The sequence below is a fragment of the Diuraphis noxia genome, unplaced genomic scaffold (assembly GCF_037042655.1).
Source record: "Diuraphis noxia isolate RWA-SAM2 unplaced genomic scaffold, SU_Dnox_SAM2 contig0001, whole genome shotgun sequence".
Taxonomy (NCBI): domain Eukaryota; kingdom Metazoa; phylum Arthropoda; class Insecta; order Hemiptera; family Aphididae; genus Diuraphis; species Diuraphis noxia.
The window spans coordinates 25,778,144-25,797,804 of NW_028301711.1; the positions used below are offsets into that span (position 1 = coordinate 25,778,144).

The following is a 19,661-nucleotide window of genomic DNA, read 5'->3' on the forward strand; positions in this document are numbered from 1 at the left end:
TGAACCGTGTAGGGATGGTGTGTTTTGCATAACACAATATTATTATGTGCGCGTATATAAATTTAGTCGTTATTATCACGATGACATCCTACACACTAGCTGCAATGTGTATATACATGGTATAAACATGACGTGTATAATAAATAAACAATATGAGGTGAGCAAGCAGGTAACCCTTTGATGGTCGTCGTAGAGTCCGTAACAATTATTAATAATTGTCACCTAATTTGTGCTGGGAAAAAGTGAAGAAGATTATATAACAGGTATATCGGGATAACCAACCATATACCATGCACGAGGAGAATTGTATTGTAAATATTGTGCAGAATTGCAGTCAATCGCGCAGTTAAGTCCGTCTGAAATCTGCATCATAGATCCATCGAGACGTCATATACATAGGTATCATGATACAGACGGCATCACGATATTTTAAACCAAGTATAGGAACACCGAGTCACTCTCGACTCCATACAACACGGGTGATTATATTATTGATACAATTAAAACCGAGGTTGAAATTGGTTAACCTGCAATTTAGCCTCGGCTTGTTAGCAAAATATTTATTGAACCGAGAACGATTGTACAAAATGTACATGACGCACATGTACCGTTTGATGCGAAATTATCAGTCGAATGCACTTTGTGCAACGTCGAGTAAAAACGCGATGGGGACTGTGTTCGGAAATTGAATAATAACAAAACGTTGTTGGAAATATGAAAATAATATAGCAACACCCCTAGATATACATTCCCGGCATATCGTTCCAGTCGGGTAACCAATGTGGCCTCTAAAAAGCTCTTCTGGTGCACTGCAGAAATCTGTGGCGGAGGTGGTGATGTGTTCCGCAAAACAGTGCCAAACCGACCCGTCAATATTAATATCGAGTTTACCATAAAAGGCCCGGTACCCTTTTGCTTTTCCAAGCCACGCGTCGTATTCTGTGAATTTGATCGGAGGCCCGAAAAAAGCACAGTGCAGGAAAACAACTCAAGTGCGTATCAAATTATTATTAATCAAAACATAAATATGAATAAAATGTACGGAAATCTTGAAATTTTAAACGTTTAACCATGATACATATACGAATATTCTCCAATGATAATTTTTTTAAATATAATCTTAGATGTTTAGACCTTATATTATATTAAAATTGTTTAAAGATTTTAAGCTGCGAAAACGTTAGTAAATATTCATAATCCAACACGGTAATTGTGTAATTATGTAGGTGTCTATACTTACTATATTGTTTCATGTCTGTGTCTATTTTAATCATCCGATTATTTTTAGTTTTTGGTGTTGGTTATTTTATATATTCTGAATGAGTATGGGCATGTTATATTTTTTTATGGCGTTTTATTTAATTGAATTTTAACAAATACTACGCAGACGTTTTTAATGTGTCAATAAGCACGATAAAAAGTAATTTTCAATTACTTTGACTATATTATTTTTTATTTGTATTTTGGATCGTTAGCTTTTATAGTTTAATACGTTTACCAATAATTTTTAATAGACATACTTAAAAAACATTTATAATCTCTAGGTAAGCTATATAGGGTTAGCAGAAAGGGACACTTGTCCATTGTACGTATAGGTTCATTTTTTAAATATAAATAGCGGTTACTAGGTAGATCATATATATTATATAACAAAACTCAATTGCGCAGCTTGCACTAGTTTAAATTATCGTTCACTGTTATCTTGTACTCAGTAATGAATACAATTGATAGATGAATTCAAAAATCAAAATATACCACCTCAACAATTAATTTTAATATTTGTTTTATTTGATAATTAAATAACCATATTGATGCATTAGCCAGTGTCAAATGTTGCTTCTTAAATGGCGGTAGTTGTATATTTATTAAGTAGCTAGTCATCATAGAAAAGAGTTGTAAATAATAATCCCAAACACATCAAAAATCTTTCAGTAGGTAGTTTTTTCGCCAAATTCAGTAGTATTTGTTTAATGCATACCTAATATCAACATTATGCTTTAAATGATAATAAATAATAATATAAAAACTTATTTTTTTTTATATATTTATAGTGCTTATTATGAAATATGTCTTTAATATTTAAAACGTTAAACAATGTTTCGGTTAGATATTTCTAGTCTGTTTTCACCGTATGATTCCAATCAGAGCGTTTTAACAAGTTCATATTTGATTAAAAATATTATCATAGGCTCCATCTCAACCTATTATAATATTGTACCATAATATGTGATTTGATATTCAACAAGTACTAGGGAAATTAATCTAATATCTTTAGCAAGTATAATGTCACGTAATCGTTTTATATTATAAATTTTTTTTTTTCAGTTTGTTATAATAGACCCATGAGATTTGATTTTTCCATTTCATAATACTGTGCCACAATTCTGTGTCTATTTCTATAGTATTGACTGATTCACAGTGACATAATCCTACTTTTCGACAGTTATCATTGTGAATTTTAAAAGCATATCATATTGTTAACGGTAATGAAATATTATCATGGTAAAATATCAGCAATTATAATAAAACAATAAGATATATCATTTTTTTAAATACCCGAGTGCTTAAAAATATGATATTTTTTTTATACATTCATTTTAATTGTTTCAACAATTTTTGTTTTTTCGTTCTTACAAATGGCAAGATTATTTATGTCTATTATTTACTAACGTCTTATGTCTAACATAATAACAACATATTAGTTATAGGTACATGTTATGTAAACATCAATAATATAAAACAAAATATGTAAGTGTCTACATAATTGTTAGTTATAACGTACCTATAATTTAAACTTTAAACTTTTAAGATAGCATCAATTTTTTAATAAATGAATATCTAAATTTCTAAATTTTCATATTACGCTTAAAGCTAATGGATATGAATATTTTTATGCTAGTATTATGATATATCAAATCATATTAATATATTATATTGTACATTGAAGATATCCCAATAAATATTTAAATATTTCTTATAGCATAAAAGTATTCATATTTTATTCTGATTGCATTTTAGTCAACATATAGTCGACAGTCGTTTATATAAATATAAAATATAATAAGCAATTTTCGTTTAAAAAATTAAAATATAAACTATTTGTTTCATTTATTTTTCAATGAGTGGATTTATTAATATACCTATCTATATAATAGACAATATATTACAAAATAGTATAATCTAATTGTTTTTTTTAAATCTCAAAAAAAAAATGTAGATAATATTAATTTTTAATTACAATAAAAAGAAACGAGTTAAAATTTAACGGTTTAGAATAAATACTATGACTGAACGTGGTCCACATAAGTACTTTTTAAATTAAATGAATAATCTATACGAATATGGAGCGGGAACGGAAGACTTGGCTAAATGTTAATAACTAAGTTTTATAAATCCAATAGAAGGAATAAACAAGCTACATTCATGATCCACGTGTGAGTATGTAACATATATATATGTGAGTGTGTTCATCCGAGGGACATATAATTTATTGATGACCTTGATGACGTAGGATGCCAAAAAAAGGTAATACTTTACTAAGAGGGAATAAGGGCGTTTTGGCACAGATCACTGGAGCTTTTTGACGTTACCCGACAAGGGTCGAAGTAATCTTGTGGTCGGTTAATCGCGAGGAATTACGGCGCTTATTATCGGTGGTACTGCGGGTCCCCAAATGACCAGTAGTTGAACACCGACTACCACCATCACACATTAATCCTCGTTTTATAAACTACTATATGTTGTTTCACGCCTTGAATAATTCATAGGGTTGGCAGACAACCGATGACAAGACATATATACTTGGTCCACAAAACACGGTGTACCAAATTGCAATGAAAGGTAGGAAGAGGGTAACACTAAATAAATCCTGTTTTATAAAGAGCCCATAATCCGTTTCGTTTAACCCATAATCCCCCGGTCTTAATTAAACGCCATGAAATTTAATGGCTCATTTCACCAATTAAGGTGAACACAGTTGTAAATGTATAATAAAAGTTTCAAAATAATCTAAAACATACGTAAAAGAATACAATTGTGTAATATTATGTAGTATGTTCCGGAATTGTTGATACAAAAACATATAATGAAATAGTAAAATTTGATAGAATCTTTTTTAACATAGATGCATAATTGCAAGGCTGGAAATAAACGAGTAAAAAAATAAAACTAAACTTACTTTTATGGCTGTAACTGAGATGATATTATAATTATTTTTTTTTTTTTGTTGATTTACGAATAAAATGTCCGATGATATATATAGTTACCGATCAATCAACTAATGTCATTACCAAATTAAGTTTTTATTTATTTTCTTTTGATACGAACGTCATAGATTTGACATATATTTTTTTTTTTATAAATTATTGTTTTTATAGAAAAAAAATATTCTAAAATTACATGTGATATGAATGGTGAATTGTAGACTGTTAACAAGTTGAATGCCTTTCTACATTTTGATAAGAATTAAATTGCCTTACTTCACAATAATTTACTTATAAATACAACCATAGAAATGTCTATAGGAAATTAAAATCTTACACCACCAGGTAACTTGGTTCGACGTTTAAAGATGCATTGATACCACGATGTCTTATAAATTAACTAACCAGAAACTAACTCAACTAACTTATAACTATACAGTAAATATATGGTTCTAATCTGTTTTATCTCATTTAATTGCCTACAATGCTGTTATTTTATTGTAAACTATTAAATATATGAATATATTATTTTTAATGTTGTTGTGACTTAGGGAGGTATACTATGGGTATAAAATTCACAAATTGTGCTCTGTATCCAGTTAAAAAAAATCAAACCGACTAAGTTTTTAATTTTAAGCTTAACTCACATATTTGTATAAAAAATTAACTTAATAAGTTAAAAGTATTAGTTAATTTGATTAGCTTTTCTTAAATTATGTCATATACAAGTAATATTATAATTAAAATAGTTTTTGACTATATATTATATACTATACAATAACGGTGTAGGTATAGCATAAATAATATTATAATATTTTATAGGTACTTGATAATATAGTCGTTATATTTTTAAATTTGCAAATACTTATTAATTAGGTATTACTATTTTCGTAATAATTATCATCGAATCTTTAAGTTTGGTTGACATACATCTCTTAAAATAATAATTTCATTTGTTGAAGTCAACAATACCTTATTCTGTTAATGGAACTATTTAACTGTTCAAAAACGTAGGTAGTAAAATAAATATGCTAAGGTAATATTTGTAATAGCTGATTATAAATTATTTAAAGTATGTAATATTGTGAGAAGATTAATTGGCAAACTCGTTATAATGTATTGAAATGAAAGGGTACCAGTCATCTATTTAATTTTGGGCTGATCAAAATAATAAATATGATACAACTTGTATATACTTATTTTAAAACGCATATGCTGCGTTCATGGCGACCAACATAATGTGAGTAGTGAGTTCCTACCTATATTTATATATATATACGACCAGTAATACGTTTTGATGTATGGTAATGGATATAATGCCATTTTTGATCTTATAGTGTTTCAGCCAACTCACTTATTAATACCTAATTTTGTATACTGTCGAAAAGGCACCTTTATCGTGAAAATAAGATCAGACATAAAAGATTATAGAATAATGTAATTGTCATTTTAAAAATTATTGACGTCAAACCATGGGATATTAGAATAGATCTTTACTACAGAGAATAAACGTATTCTAGCTATAGAGTTCAAGATCCCTGTATCTATAGCAAGTGCAAAATAAATGAAACTTTAAAGAGGCAGGAGCTAGGGAGTAATTTAACGTTATTTACATATTATTATTATTTCAGCCGTGCAATAAAAACGATTCTATTGCGAGGGGGAGGGAGGGTTGGTAGGGGTACACACAACAATAATATTATATGAAGACGTCAAAATATAAAAACATTGAAGAAAATCGAGATGTTCGCGCGGCATACGATTCAATAACAGAAAACACGATAATAAAACGTTGGTAGGTACACGACACCACACATGACCGTGGTCGTGGTGGCGGTGGCGGCGGCGTTTAGCATTCTACGACATTCCACGACATGCGGAGAGCTCTCCATCACCCACAGCTTGTTAAAAACCATTGTAAGACCGGAGCCGCGAATACTATTTAAAAAAAAAAGACAACAAACCAAACGTAACGAATGGATAAAAAGACGAAAAAAAAAGAAAATCAAACGCAGTGAATAAAACAAAACGTGGAATAAAACACTGCTCCCAATTGAGTATATACATAGGAAACAAGCCAACACTATGCGCACGACTTACATATTATTATATACATATATTCAATACTTATATATTATAATAAATATATATTATATACACGACTAACATGTTATTATACATATATACGACCACGGTACAACGGCAGCGGCCTTACATTAAAGTACCACACACACACACACACACACACACACACCGTGTAGGTACACATAAGTAGTGCCATGCAAAACGCGTCGCAAAACAACATAATAATTATTATTATCAACACGACTCCTGTCCCGGTCTATGCGGACGAGGTTCGAAATGACAGGACGCGACGTGTTCAGCCGCTGCCGACCGACGAGAAGACTACGACGACCGTCCGTCAAACGCTGCCGACGCTCCAGCTATCGACCGCGTGTATTGTAACAGTAGGTATACTTAGGTATATGATAATATTATTATTATTATTATTATGTGTGCCATGCGCTACAAGTGGTCGTCGCAGCGAAGTTCCGTCATGCCGAAAACCAGCCGTATAAGTCCCTAGACACTATTATTATGTTATATTATTATTATTATTATTATTATTACACCATTGTCGTCACTATCGTCATAAATGTAATGTGCGTACAACGTTTAATGATATTAATATAATGTTTTAATCACTGTTATAAAATTATTATGCTTATTACACTAAACGATATGCCCTGTGACCTATTTAGGGACACGTTGCATAGCAGTTATGCCGTCGTACGGTTTTTAATCGATCCACCACTTCGTATATCTACTTAATAATATTACGATCGGCGGAGGCGATATCGATATGGACGTTTAAATCTCGCGGTGTTTGACTGCAAAGAAGACGATTACAAACAAAATTAATTTGACCAGGTGAGGCATCGTTGAGTCAAATTTTGACTATTTTCAGTAAACAGATAATAAAACTATACATTTTATTTTAAAAGTGTAATGTTAACACACGAAGAGAAAAATTATGCTGATTACCTATACTCTGTTTGAAACAAGTTAACCGTAATTATTATTTAATTTCTTCCTATAGTACAACACTAACAATTTTTAAATATTAAATAAAAAATAACTTTCTTATTCCGTGGTATATATGACAACCACTGTCCGCTGGTATAGAATTATCTTTATAGATCGACCATAATGGTAGTATACTAGTAAAAAATATAAACTATATATATTAGACATTTCATAAAAATTATTGAACGAATTAACAGAAAAATAAAATCAGTTTATTGTTATAAATTATACAATTTGACATTTCGATCACAACTCCTTCAGTATTATATTAAGTTTTTTACTGTTTGCAGTAAAAGCAGTGTTTTGACAGAATATGATAATAATTAATGTTGTGAAATACCTATGGTATTAAATGATTACTTTGTGTTATATATTTGTGTTCGATTGTAGTATATTATTTGTTAAATTATTATGTATGAATAATATACAGTTCCTTCTAAATAAATAGATGTGTAGTGATTTCATAAAAAAATCATATTGTGTACCCCCTAGCCCCCTATTATATAATCTATATAACGTTTGGGTCTAAATCAAGGAATAAATAAATAGTTATTTAATATATAACTCTTCATTTTTTATATACATCCATAGCATACATGAATAAAAAATACATAATTAATTGACAATTGTACTTGATAAGTTATAGATATGTACCACGTACGTATAAGGATGATTTAAGCTTAACGTACTTACTCATTAAGTAAAAATGTTTAAAAAAAGAAAATTTAATTAAGCTAACTTGATAACTGGTCAATGCCTGCCTTCATTATTTATCATATATAGATACAGGGACTCCGATTGCTACGAATGTCGTAGTAATAAATAATAGCGTATAATATAACGACCTAAAATGAATTTTGAAAACCACGTAGTGGACGTTATTATGACATGGGTACCTAGAAGTTTTTAATTCACAAAAGAAACTTTATGCTCGCAGTTCGATGTATACTGTCGTTGTAGTGTAACAGCTTCTAACGTTTTCGAAGCCCAATAATGAATGTGATTAAAATTGCATTAACTAGACGCTAATCACTAAAATCATTAATTCGCAAAAATTCTAAGAATCCAATTTGTCTAAAACAAATTTGTCCAGGACTGAAGGATAGCCAGCATTTTTTAAACGTTATTTTAAAATAAATTTATTTATAATTTGGTGAACCACTTAACAAAAATTCTAGCCCGCTAAAATCTCTGTGATCATCGAACGATGCGTACAATCAAATGCCATATCAAATGACTAAATTGAAAATTTTTAGATCTTTTAATAAATTTTTTCATTTACCACTAGGAATTAATTCGAAAAATGTATCTTTTACAAATAATTATATAAAAATTTTTGAGCACGTTTTACATACAAAGACATAAAACAAATAGCTTTCTAGAAAACAATAATCTATTCATAGCCACTCAAAATAGAAAAAAACTGTGACACGATTAAATATAAGATTAAAGCATTTTTTTTTTTTTTTTTACAAGAAAATTATTGAATACTAAATCTTAAGTACTATATCTAGAACTACACATTTGATGACTACATAATATATTTATTATCCGAACTTGAGTGTTTATGCTATACAAGTAGATTTAGTCAATAAACACAAAGAGTTAATCTTGTTAAATAAAATTATCAAATTTGTAACCTGCTTTACATGATTATAGTTTTAAGTGACGTTGTGTAAAAAGATGTCTTTTATTTGATTTTAGGATATTATATTATGTTTAAGTATATTATACCTAGCTATAATTTACAAGTTACTGAAAATAGCATAAATAAAAGATAAGACTCTTATTTAAATAATAAGGAGGATTAGCTGGATTAGGTTATTTATGATTTTCCTTGTTATTTTAGATAATCTTGTATTCCTGCTATAATGTCATAAGTATAGTACCTAATTCTTGCGTTTAGATAGACGTTTATTATGCACAATGCGCAGAGTTAATATTAAAATCACCAAATTCGTTGTTTTTTCGCGGTACATTGTGCTTACACAGTTTTAGATTGCTGGTTGATATTAGTAACAAATTAATAAATAATAGTGATATATACGTACCTACTTATTTTATTTCTTATTAAAACTTAAAAGTTTACTTTATATGTTTTTGCATTACTTTAATTTATAGTAGCTTACCAATAGGATTTTTATAAACATTTATTTGAAATGTATATTTTTATTATTGTTTTGTTTATATATATATTCTATATGTATCGAATATATTATAAATTAAAATAAATTAAAATGTATTTAATTTTAATATTTTGATATTAACGGAAAATTATTTAATACCCAGTGTTTATTTCATTCAATCAAGCATATATTTTAAACGTCAATCCATATTTAATTTACTTGAATATCAAATAATAAACTGCCATGTACAACCATCATAAAAATATTAAAAACTACAATAATGGCATGTTTAGCTTAAAGTTACATTATTTTATTTCTTGATTACTGCAGTCTTATATAATATACCTCCTGTAAATTCAGATAAATACAGAATGAGATCAGCCATTATCGTCACTATACCTACAGCCATCATAATAACTAGATATCTCAACTGCATCGATGTACTGCTATAGTACCATAGTACTAGGCTGTACAATAAAATATACACTTATATTATGTTATGTGCTGCATCAATGGGAAGTTAAGTATCATAAACAGCTTATTAATAACTGCATGTTAACGAGAGGAACTATTTGTGTACACGAATATCAATGTATGTCCTATAACGGCATGATTATATGTCGGCTTGTATACGTTTTATACATATTTTATTATATATAATTAATGTGTCGGGTACCTTTTGAGTGAATAGGTGCCGCGATATGGGAATTTGCTACACGTGGCCTCGTGATGGACCCACCCGAATAACCATTTAAGAAAAAATACTATACAAGCTCCCCATCGACAACAGCAACAGCTGAACGTACGTAAGGTTAAGTTTTCGTCAACTGCGTAAGAACAAAATAGACCGTTTAATATATTATACCGAGTAAAGGCTCCGCGATTCGGTGGCGCAGTAGTTATGTCAAATTCCAAATGTGGTTATCAAAACGGTCATTATAAACCGTTATTATCGTGTCCAGTTTGCAAGAGACAGACGGCCGACAGCGGTAGTTTTTGTTTGTTACAATGCATAACGACCTGGAATATTAGCCACTTGTGTCGGTATACCGGTAAAGGGATACCGGAAGTCAGTTGCATACAGAAGTTTTGTACCGAGAAAGGGGTAAATTGTACCCGTATAATAGTTTACGTTGAAAAGTTGATGTTAACCTATAATAAAGTTTCCCGGCAACACATGTGCTATTGATGAGGCACGTAATGTCACGCTTGTTAGTGGACGCCCCTCTATACCGTTCAGGTCGCTCTATATATTATACCAGTTCACCCTTCAATCTCGTTACCGGAAACTTTTACACAAAACAACAAGATTATCTGTGAATTCCTACGATACGCGTTTTCTCTGACAAACCATTAAACTCTATATAGGTACCTACAACAGACTAAACGTTTGGGGAAAAGAAAAGCGAAAACCTACGAGATCACAAGTGGAGGACATAATGTTGTTTATATATGTAATATTACGTCACACACATCGTATTCATACTTTTTCTGTAATCCAGTATGATGTGTGAAACATTCAAAATCTTTAAAGTAATAATTGCTCTTTACTTTTCACGTTTAATATAATTATTATATTGGCTTAGGTATTGGATATGTTTTTATTAAATAATATTTATCATACATTTTTACGCGAAGTAAAATATTATTAAATAACAAATATATCGTTAGATTAAAAAACAAATTCATTATTAATAATATCATTAATGCCATATATTAAGTAACAACTGAATAAGTCAAATATTTATATCAGTTAGTCTTAGTCTGCAGTGCAATATGATGCGTATTTTTTAATTATCTTAGTAATGCATATAAATATAATATATATTTATGGTGAAGAAATATACATCTGAAATCATGTCAGGTATATTTAACATTTGAATTTTGTGTTGAAAAAAAATTACTGTTGCTTATAATCTTAGTATGAGTTTTGATTACCAGTATTAAATAATTTTTGCTCTAAACGTAAATAATATGATACGTAAATAGAATTTTATATATACCTACTCAAATATAATAAATGAATCGGTTTACTTATCACACACACACGATTATTATTGTATCATAAAAAATGTATATCTACGCATTTGTTAAGCACGTGAAGTAAATCAAAACAATTTGTTTTCCGAAATGTTTGCAAAGAATTTTTACGTTGCACTGCAAACACGCAATCGACAACATTATAATACCATATCATAACTCAATCTCCGCGTGGAATACATAATAATAATATTATGTTATACATAGGTAAGGTATATCAATTGTCTTGCAATCGCTAAACGTTAAAATACTTCCACACAAGGTAGATTTTATTTTTAAATCCACCTTGCTTCCACATTATAATATCATGATATCTATGTACCGTAATCCGATGCAATGTGATACGATACTGTCGCCCGAAAAGTGATTGCAAAATAACAAGAATCACGTAGTGTGTATAAAAATAGGTATTGGTGTCTGAGTTATCTAAACAGCACATAACAAACGTTATTTGACGATGACACATAAATGTCCGAGTAGTACTTTATACATGATGTGTACTATAGTGACCAGTAGGTATATATGGCTGGTATATATATGCATACTAGTAAACCGAATCGTATACATATACACCTGCAATGATGAGATCACAACAATAACCGAAACTGTGGAGAAGCTTTTCAACGGTCAAAAAGAAATATATCGATCGTTTTCCCATTACCACTGCTACCACTATTCGTTATTGGTACTACACAGGTACTACGAGACTGCGGACAACAGAGCAACGGCTTTCTACTGGAGAATTTCGCGCGTGAGGTCGGTCGTTACAATATTATCATTATTGTTATATTGTATATAAACAAAACGGTACGCCGCCGAGTCTTCATATTATACATTTCGCGACTAATATCTGTCACATAAATAATATAACATACGTTTACTTCCGAGTTATCGGTCACCGCCTTCGAATGCTTATATCATATTATAATTATAAAGGTTGTTGACCCGTTCGTCTATAACTGCTACAGATGACGTACTTGACGATGATGAAAACTCACGTCCAGTGGAAAATATGACAGGGCGAGGGCAGGGGACCGCGGCGGTTTAGAAACGGTATAACCTGCACATAGGTGCACATAATGCACCAGACTTCTTCGCGCTATGATCAATAGGTCAAGTAACTATGTAATAGGTACTTACCAAAATAAAAAAAATCGCGTCCAAAACGGAAGACGGACATGGTATATATTATATCGTTACGAGGTGATACAAATAATATCTATACACGCCTGCAAAGTTTGTGCCTACTCCTCGCGCAAGGCACGTCGTCGTCGTTGACCAAATTAACCTATCAATAATATTTAAGAAATCCCAGTCGGCTGATTCGCGATGCCGACTGCGCGAGGTCATACGAACGTAACTATAAACTATATTTAAAAAAATAAAATGCACTTACTTCTGATCATCCTGCCGTCTTCGGAGACCGCACCCGAACTCGGCGTGTCCCTGTCCGAGCACTCGTCCTTGTGCTGCTGGTGCATTGACGCCGCTGCACTGGACGACGGCGGCGACACGGGCATGTTGCCCGGTGAACAAGGACTCCTCCTCGGCGGATAAGGAAACGACGGTGGCACCGGTTGTTGTTGTTGTTGTTGTTGTTGTTGTTGTTGCTGCTGCTGCTGGAGTTTATGCTGCTGTTGTTGATGGTGCTGTTGGAGCGAACCCGACTGCTGTTGTTGTTGTTGTTGTTGTTGTTGCGCCGCTCCTTCGGCGTGCGATGTCTGTTTGTCGTCCATTTTGTAGCATTTGGACGGCGGTGCGAACGCCGAAGTGAACCCCTTGAGGCTGGCCGCGGCCGCTGCGGCCGCGTGATGCGAATGATGTTGGTGGTGCGGGTGTTGGTGGTGTGGACTCGGCGAGCCGAGCGGTTGGAACACGCCCGCCGGCGAAAACGACACCCGCGGGTCCAGCGCCGGATGCAAGAACGGCGGCTGCAGATGGTGCAGCAAGTGCGCGGGCAGCGCCGGGTAGTTCTCCATGAACCGCATATTGAACGGGATGTGTAGGTGCTTGAGGTCGTGCATCTGTCGACACACATAACAACAATACGTAATCGTGACGGCAGGTACAGTGATTTGACATTTGCGTATTATTTCAAAATCGCGAAAAACACCTTAGCCAAAACAATGTATGTATATATAATATTGTATAAGAGGGGTAGGTCACGTCATAAACAAATGCGATACATTATTCATATAATACTGACGAAGTAATCATTGAATTGCAATGAATATCTCGTAGTGTCCCTCTATTCGTCTCGGAAAATAATGTAAGTACCTACATGCAGCTCTAATCATTTTCTTTTAATATTTGTTGTTCAAGACATTTTTTACTGTTAAGTGCAACCTTGGGTATTTGAGGGACGATCATTGGTGGTGTACAGATAATTTGAAGCCGAGCGACGACGAATATATGAAGGAAAAAACCAATAAACTGCCCCAAAATACTAAAATGTTATGATAGACTCGAAAAAATTACACATTATTGAAAAATCAATAGTCTTTGCTCACCTCAGAATCTAAAATATAAATTTGAATATGGTAATATATATAAATATATATGTTAATTATTATGTATAAACTATAATATTATAAAGAAATAAGTAATACTCCATATTCACATTCTCTTAAAACGCCTGAAATATGATGCTAACACTCGTATTCTTAAAAAAAAACTTACAAATATGCTTTTAAAAATTAAAAAAATAATTATTAACTTCAATATAATACATCTTATATGTTTAAATATGCAATCATTTTTTTTTCTTTACAATTTTAAGGCATAAACTTGCATAGTAGAATAATTACACTAATAACAGTTAAAAAAGTGTCTTTTGTGTTGAACAGTTCTTCTGTTGTTTTAAAAGGTGTTTAAAATTAATGAGATTTTTTAATTTAATTTAATTTATCTTAAAAACAGAAAAAAACACGATATCGCAATTCCGAAGATTTGGACTTTAATCTAACCAAAAGATCGGAGACACACGGACATGCATGTCGCCTAATATCCAAAAATAATGATAATAATAATAATTCTAATATCCACCTCTAATCTCAAACTAAGCAAGAACGGATTTACAATAGAACGATATTGCCCTACTACCTTCCTCAATAACTTATGTAAACTTCTAAATAAAATGATCAATCTTCGTTTTATTTAGTTTCATGAAATAAGAAAACTCTTCACCATATAAAACAAAATGACTGCCACCGAAAAAGAATCTTATGAGAATAAAAAAAGAGATTGAAACACCAAAAGAGAATAAAAAATATGGGTATGATCAGCATGGTAGTGATACAGTATGAAATGTTAAAATTGACCTGGATTGAAGACTTAAAATAATACACATAATTATCACATACTAAATAAAATAGTATAAAAAGCCAAAAGGTGATTTGTTTCACTTCACACACAATTTTCATACGTTCACACATTTCAAGTAAAAACGTCAAGATAACCATTGACAAATGTACCTATATAAAAGAAAATAGAGTTCCTTAAGGCTAAAAATGTACGTAACCCTTTTCTTATCAACTATTAACAATATATCTGAGCAAATACCAAAGCCTAACTAATAATTATTCCTTTTCTGTACTCAAATTATTTTATAATCCTATGCTATATATCACATCAATAACCACATAACTATAAAACATTTTCTACAATACATGATAAACTAACTCTTATAGTTATATCTTTTTAAAAGGTTAGGCTAACTCAAAAGTATCTTGTGTGGTGCATACAATTTACAAACGTAATTTAATAAAAATTCAATTCTACGCATCACAGGGAGCTTACTAACTTACTAATGTGCCTCTCAAAATAAACAATAAACATAACCTTCGTATCGTCAAAACTATAGATTATGGATCGATATCATCAGCTAACCATTTTGTTTTAAAAATATGCAAAATTCTGACATACGTCTTTCAATGGGAGCATCCTGATTTACAGCGTTCAGAATAATACCCTATCTAACCCTTTATACAATGGTTAGAACAAACATCCTATATACTTGCTGTCGAAATTACCGTTACCAATTTCCTCATTTCCTAAATGAAAACCTAAATGAAAAAATTAAGCTTCAATACGCAATAGTATCGGAAATAAGTATTTTTGTGACAATTCCAATTTAATCAGAAATTAATCTCAAACTTTACTAACTTTCCTAAGAAATCTACCAGTCAAAAACTTTATAACGGTTATAATGAAGAATTCAAGTCTAACTTAACACTCGGAAGTTAACAGATGTATAGACCATAGAGTTGAAACAGTAATCATAATATATAGCTAGGACAATGAAATTCAATTAAAATGATTAAATAAATGTTCAATACATATAATTGCAAAAGCATTTTATAATTACTTGTGACTGTAAAATATACAATTAAATCAATGGAAGACAATCGAACCATACTTAGCGAATTCCTTAATACTTACGTTGACTAATATTTACAACACAGCACACAGTCTAACCAATATTGCATGACATATATATATATATATAAACTGTTACATATTTCAATCAACCTCTTTTTTGTAGATTCCTAGACACATTAATATCGCTGGCCGGCTCTTAGAGTCGAACAACTTAACAACCTGCTAAACTCACTTGTTCCTTCTCCACAGTTATTATTATACTTAAATATTTTACTACATAGACGTTAAAAAAGTTATAAAAAGTTATATAGGTACTCCAACTCTTTGCTGAATTTGGTTAAAACACTTAAAACTATATACATCGAACTATATCAAAATAAAATGTCAATCATCCCTTATTCTTCTTACAGCGATCTCTTCAGAAGTTAAGAAACAATGGTCAACCGACTCAAAATATAACACAAACGTTAGCCTACCGATGCCTATCTTAAGGGACAATCCAACAATTCAAAACACGTGTGGTGAAAAATCCACGGTAAAATACGTATCAAATGAATGCCGTATTTTCTAGCAATAATCGCAAGAAACTCTTTCCTTCACCCACCTCCAAGTAACCATCAGTCCGGACCATACTGCTTCAATTAAGTTATTCAAATATTTCAAACTTTCTAATCTGTATCCTGTACAATAATATATAAAATGAAATTTAATTTACATCCAATTGCTTAAACTTCTTTTATTTGCTACCTACAATGGCGTCATAGCTATTGTCAATAAAATTATAATAAAAAATAAATAATATACATACAAACAATATTTTTCTATGGTATGCATTTATGCATTACGTGCTACTATAGTAAGTATAATATACAGTATAGATATACTACAATGTAGTTGTAATTGTTTATACTAAATTGCATATCATTTTCTAAGAATCACATGCTAAATCTAACTATAAAATAAATATAGGTATTATTCACTATATCATAGTCTGTTAAAATCAATAAAAAGTGTTGAGTGTACACTTACAGTTTTTGTGTGTCTAAAGTTGTATTAAATTCAAAATGTTCACACAAAAAACCAGTTATATGTACTCAAAAAATTGTATTTTAAAATTCAATTGACGTACCTATTCATGGTTTAACGTTTGTAAATAGTTTTAAAATTCAATAATTGTATTAAAACTATATAATTTTTATTTATTTAGTGTTTATATAATTATATATCTACAAAATATATACATACTCATCATATCACAATTAATTTAAATACTTAATTGCAAAATTTGCAACAGTACTAATTAGTTCAGTGTACTCATAATAATCATAATATTATAACCATACATCGCACTAATCGTATATTATTCAAATAATCATATAACACAGATCAGGTATTCTATACTTAACGTTTGTTGATTATTACCACTGGCCTATACACATGTTCGGAATTGGATTTAACTTTTAGTATCAATACATTATTAATGCTAATATGCATTGTAATTGTAATATATTTGATATAACTTCTGTCGACGTATCGATGATGCATTACAATGAGCATTTGAAATTTAAATTTTGTCATCATGTGTAAATTTTATTACTAGGTTTTTATACTGACAACCAGCCACAAAACTACCATAACATGCAAACAAGCTATGTTTTATGCAAGCATTTGATTAATCAGCTATAAACTACGATGATATAAAATTATAAAGATAAAATTTAATGTTGCCTATACTATTTGTCAACACTAACTGTCTAACTCAACCTTATAAAATCTATAAGTTTTATTTTCATTATTAATTTATAAACGTAATTTGTCCATAAATATTGTAATCAAAACCAAAAACAATTATTGTGTGTAGTAAATTTAAATAAAAATACTGTTATTATTATAAGCAATACAAAATTCAATTATCTTAATGACACTAACATGACGTCAAACGAGCACACAACAATTTATTAGTATAATTTTCAAAACAATAATTTATGTAAATTCTTAATATTATTTAGCGCAAAACACATGAAGGAGATACATCTGCCTATTATTTTACGTTTTAGTTTTAAACTAACATATTTATATTTTATAAAAGAATAAACGCGCCACTAGTGTCATACCTACAGTTCCTATTTAAAGGGAATGATCAACGTTCGTAGTTGCTTTATTTGAACAGAAAAAGGGTGGTGGGTCATATGCAGTGGACAAGATTGATTACCACGAATATTGTGTAGAATAACGAGAAGGAAGATGTTGTGCCAGTGATAACAACGGCGAAAGTGAACGGAGTTTTAGAAAGATTTACGGATTGTCGACAAGATAAAAATGCCAGAACAAATGGCCACATACCAAACCAAATACTATTTGTATGGAAATAACACAAATGTTTACATAAAACATACATGTACATGATTGTAGCTTTGTGTAAATGGATAAATCCTTGTGGATTTGTACAGCGGTTTACTGAATACCTACCTAAGAGGGTTGTCTCAAAGTTTCAGAAAGCCTAATATAGTTTTATAGATTATGTCATAATTCGTTAAAAAAAAAACTGTTTTTACCTGAAATGAATTTATTAACTTGGCATAAATCACAATAATGTATAATGATTCGTAATGTTATGTAGTCTTATTTAATTATATTATCCTAATGAAATATTAATGATAATTATTGTTGTTGATTCACAAAATAGTTAGGTACATTACATTATAAGCACGTATTCGATCATATTTATAACAAACTTTACTATCTAGTTAATGTAATGATTGATTTTAACATCATTCATTATTTAAATATTTTTATCTCGAACACGAATCTAAAATGTTTCATAATGTTATTATTTTATTAATGTATAAACTCCTTATTATTTATCCACTTATAAGTTATATTATACTATTTTTGTAAAATTAAGTACCTATAGGTACCTATACTATTTATCGAACATTAATATTTTCGTATTATAATTATAAATTTAAGCAAATAAAACGTTTTACATGTTCATAAAAAGTAAGTAGTTTAACTGCATGCGTAAAATATAATATTTTTCCAATATATTAAATTATCTTATCAAGGGTTAAGGCCTTAATAATTCTAGTGATTTGATAAGTTGAACAACATTTAGGTACCTAGTACCTACTTGAGAAATAAAATTCTTGACAGTTATATTAGGTAATTTTCTCCAAAAACACCTTGACATGGCTATGTATTTATACGAATGTACACACAAAAAATTGTTACTTATAAACAAAGTCAGCTAAGAAAACATCAGCTTTTTAGCATAAAAATAATATAATCAGAATATAAAAATGTCTTTAAATCAGTTAGTTATTCAATCACTTAATTAGATTATAATATTATGTTTTATGAATGATTTGATGTAAATTTTATTTTGAAAAATATTGAAACAAATTCAATGACCATAGTTTGTATTCATATAATGTTGAATGTATGATTTCCAAAGCAAATATACTTTATGGTACCTTTGTAACTTGAATATAATTTATGTTTAATAAGATAATTTAATTATATTTAGTTTTCATTAATACAAATATATAAAGATTTTGATTTATATATGATATAGGTATTTTAAATTATTATCAACAATAAATTGTGTGTTCCATAAAAGAGTGGGTAATTCGTTTTTCCGTGTTAGCTATATAAAATACAGTAAAATACTACGGTGGCTTATCAATTATACTAATTATAACATACTTTATTTTATAGTTCCTTAATTTAACATAAAAATAGTCTTATTAATATGATATCTACGTTATGTTGATTCCTAATTGTGGTTCTCTATGTAACCGTTTTCCGAATAGAATTAAATGTGTAG

The 19,661-nt window shown here is 30.1% G+C and overlaps 1 protein-coding gene across 2 annotated transcripts in view; it reads right to left on the reverse strand.

Moving 5' to 3' along the window:
• The window catches only part of LOC107173558 (uncharacterized), a 142,674-nt gene that overhangs the window by 118,683 nt on the left and 4,330 nt on the right, over positions 1 to 19,661 (reverse strand). For both annotated transcript variants that reach the window (XM_089216256.1, XM_015524142.2), the window contains exon 3: positions 12,852 to 13,479. In XM_089216256.1, coding sequence (XP_089072382.1) covers positions 12,852 to 13,479 — 628 coding nt within the window. The remainder of the gene's footprint in view (positions 1 to 12,851; positions 13,480 to 19,661) is intronic.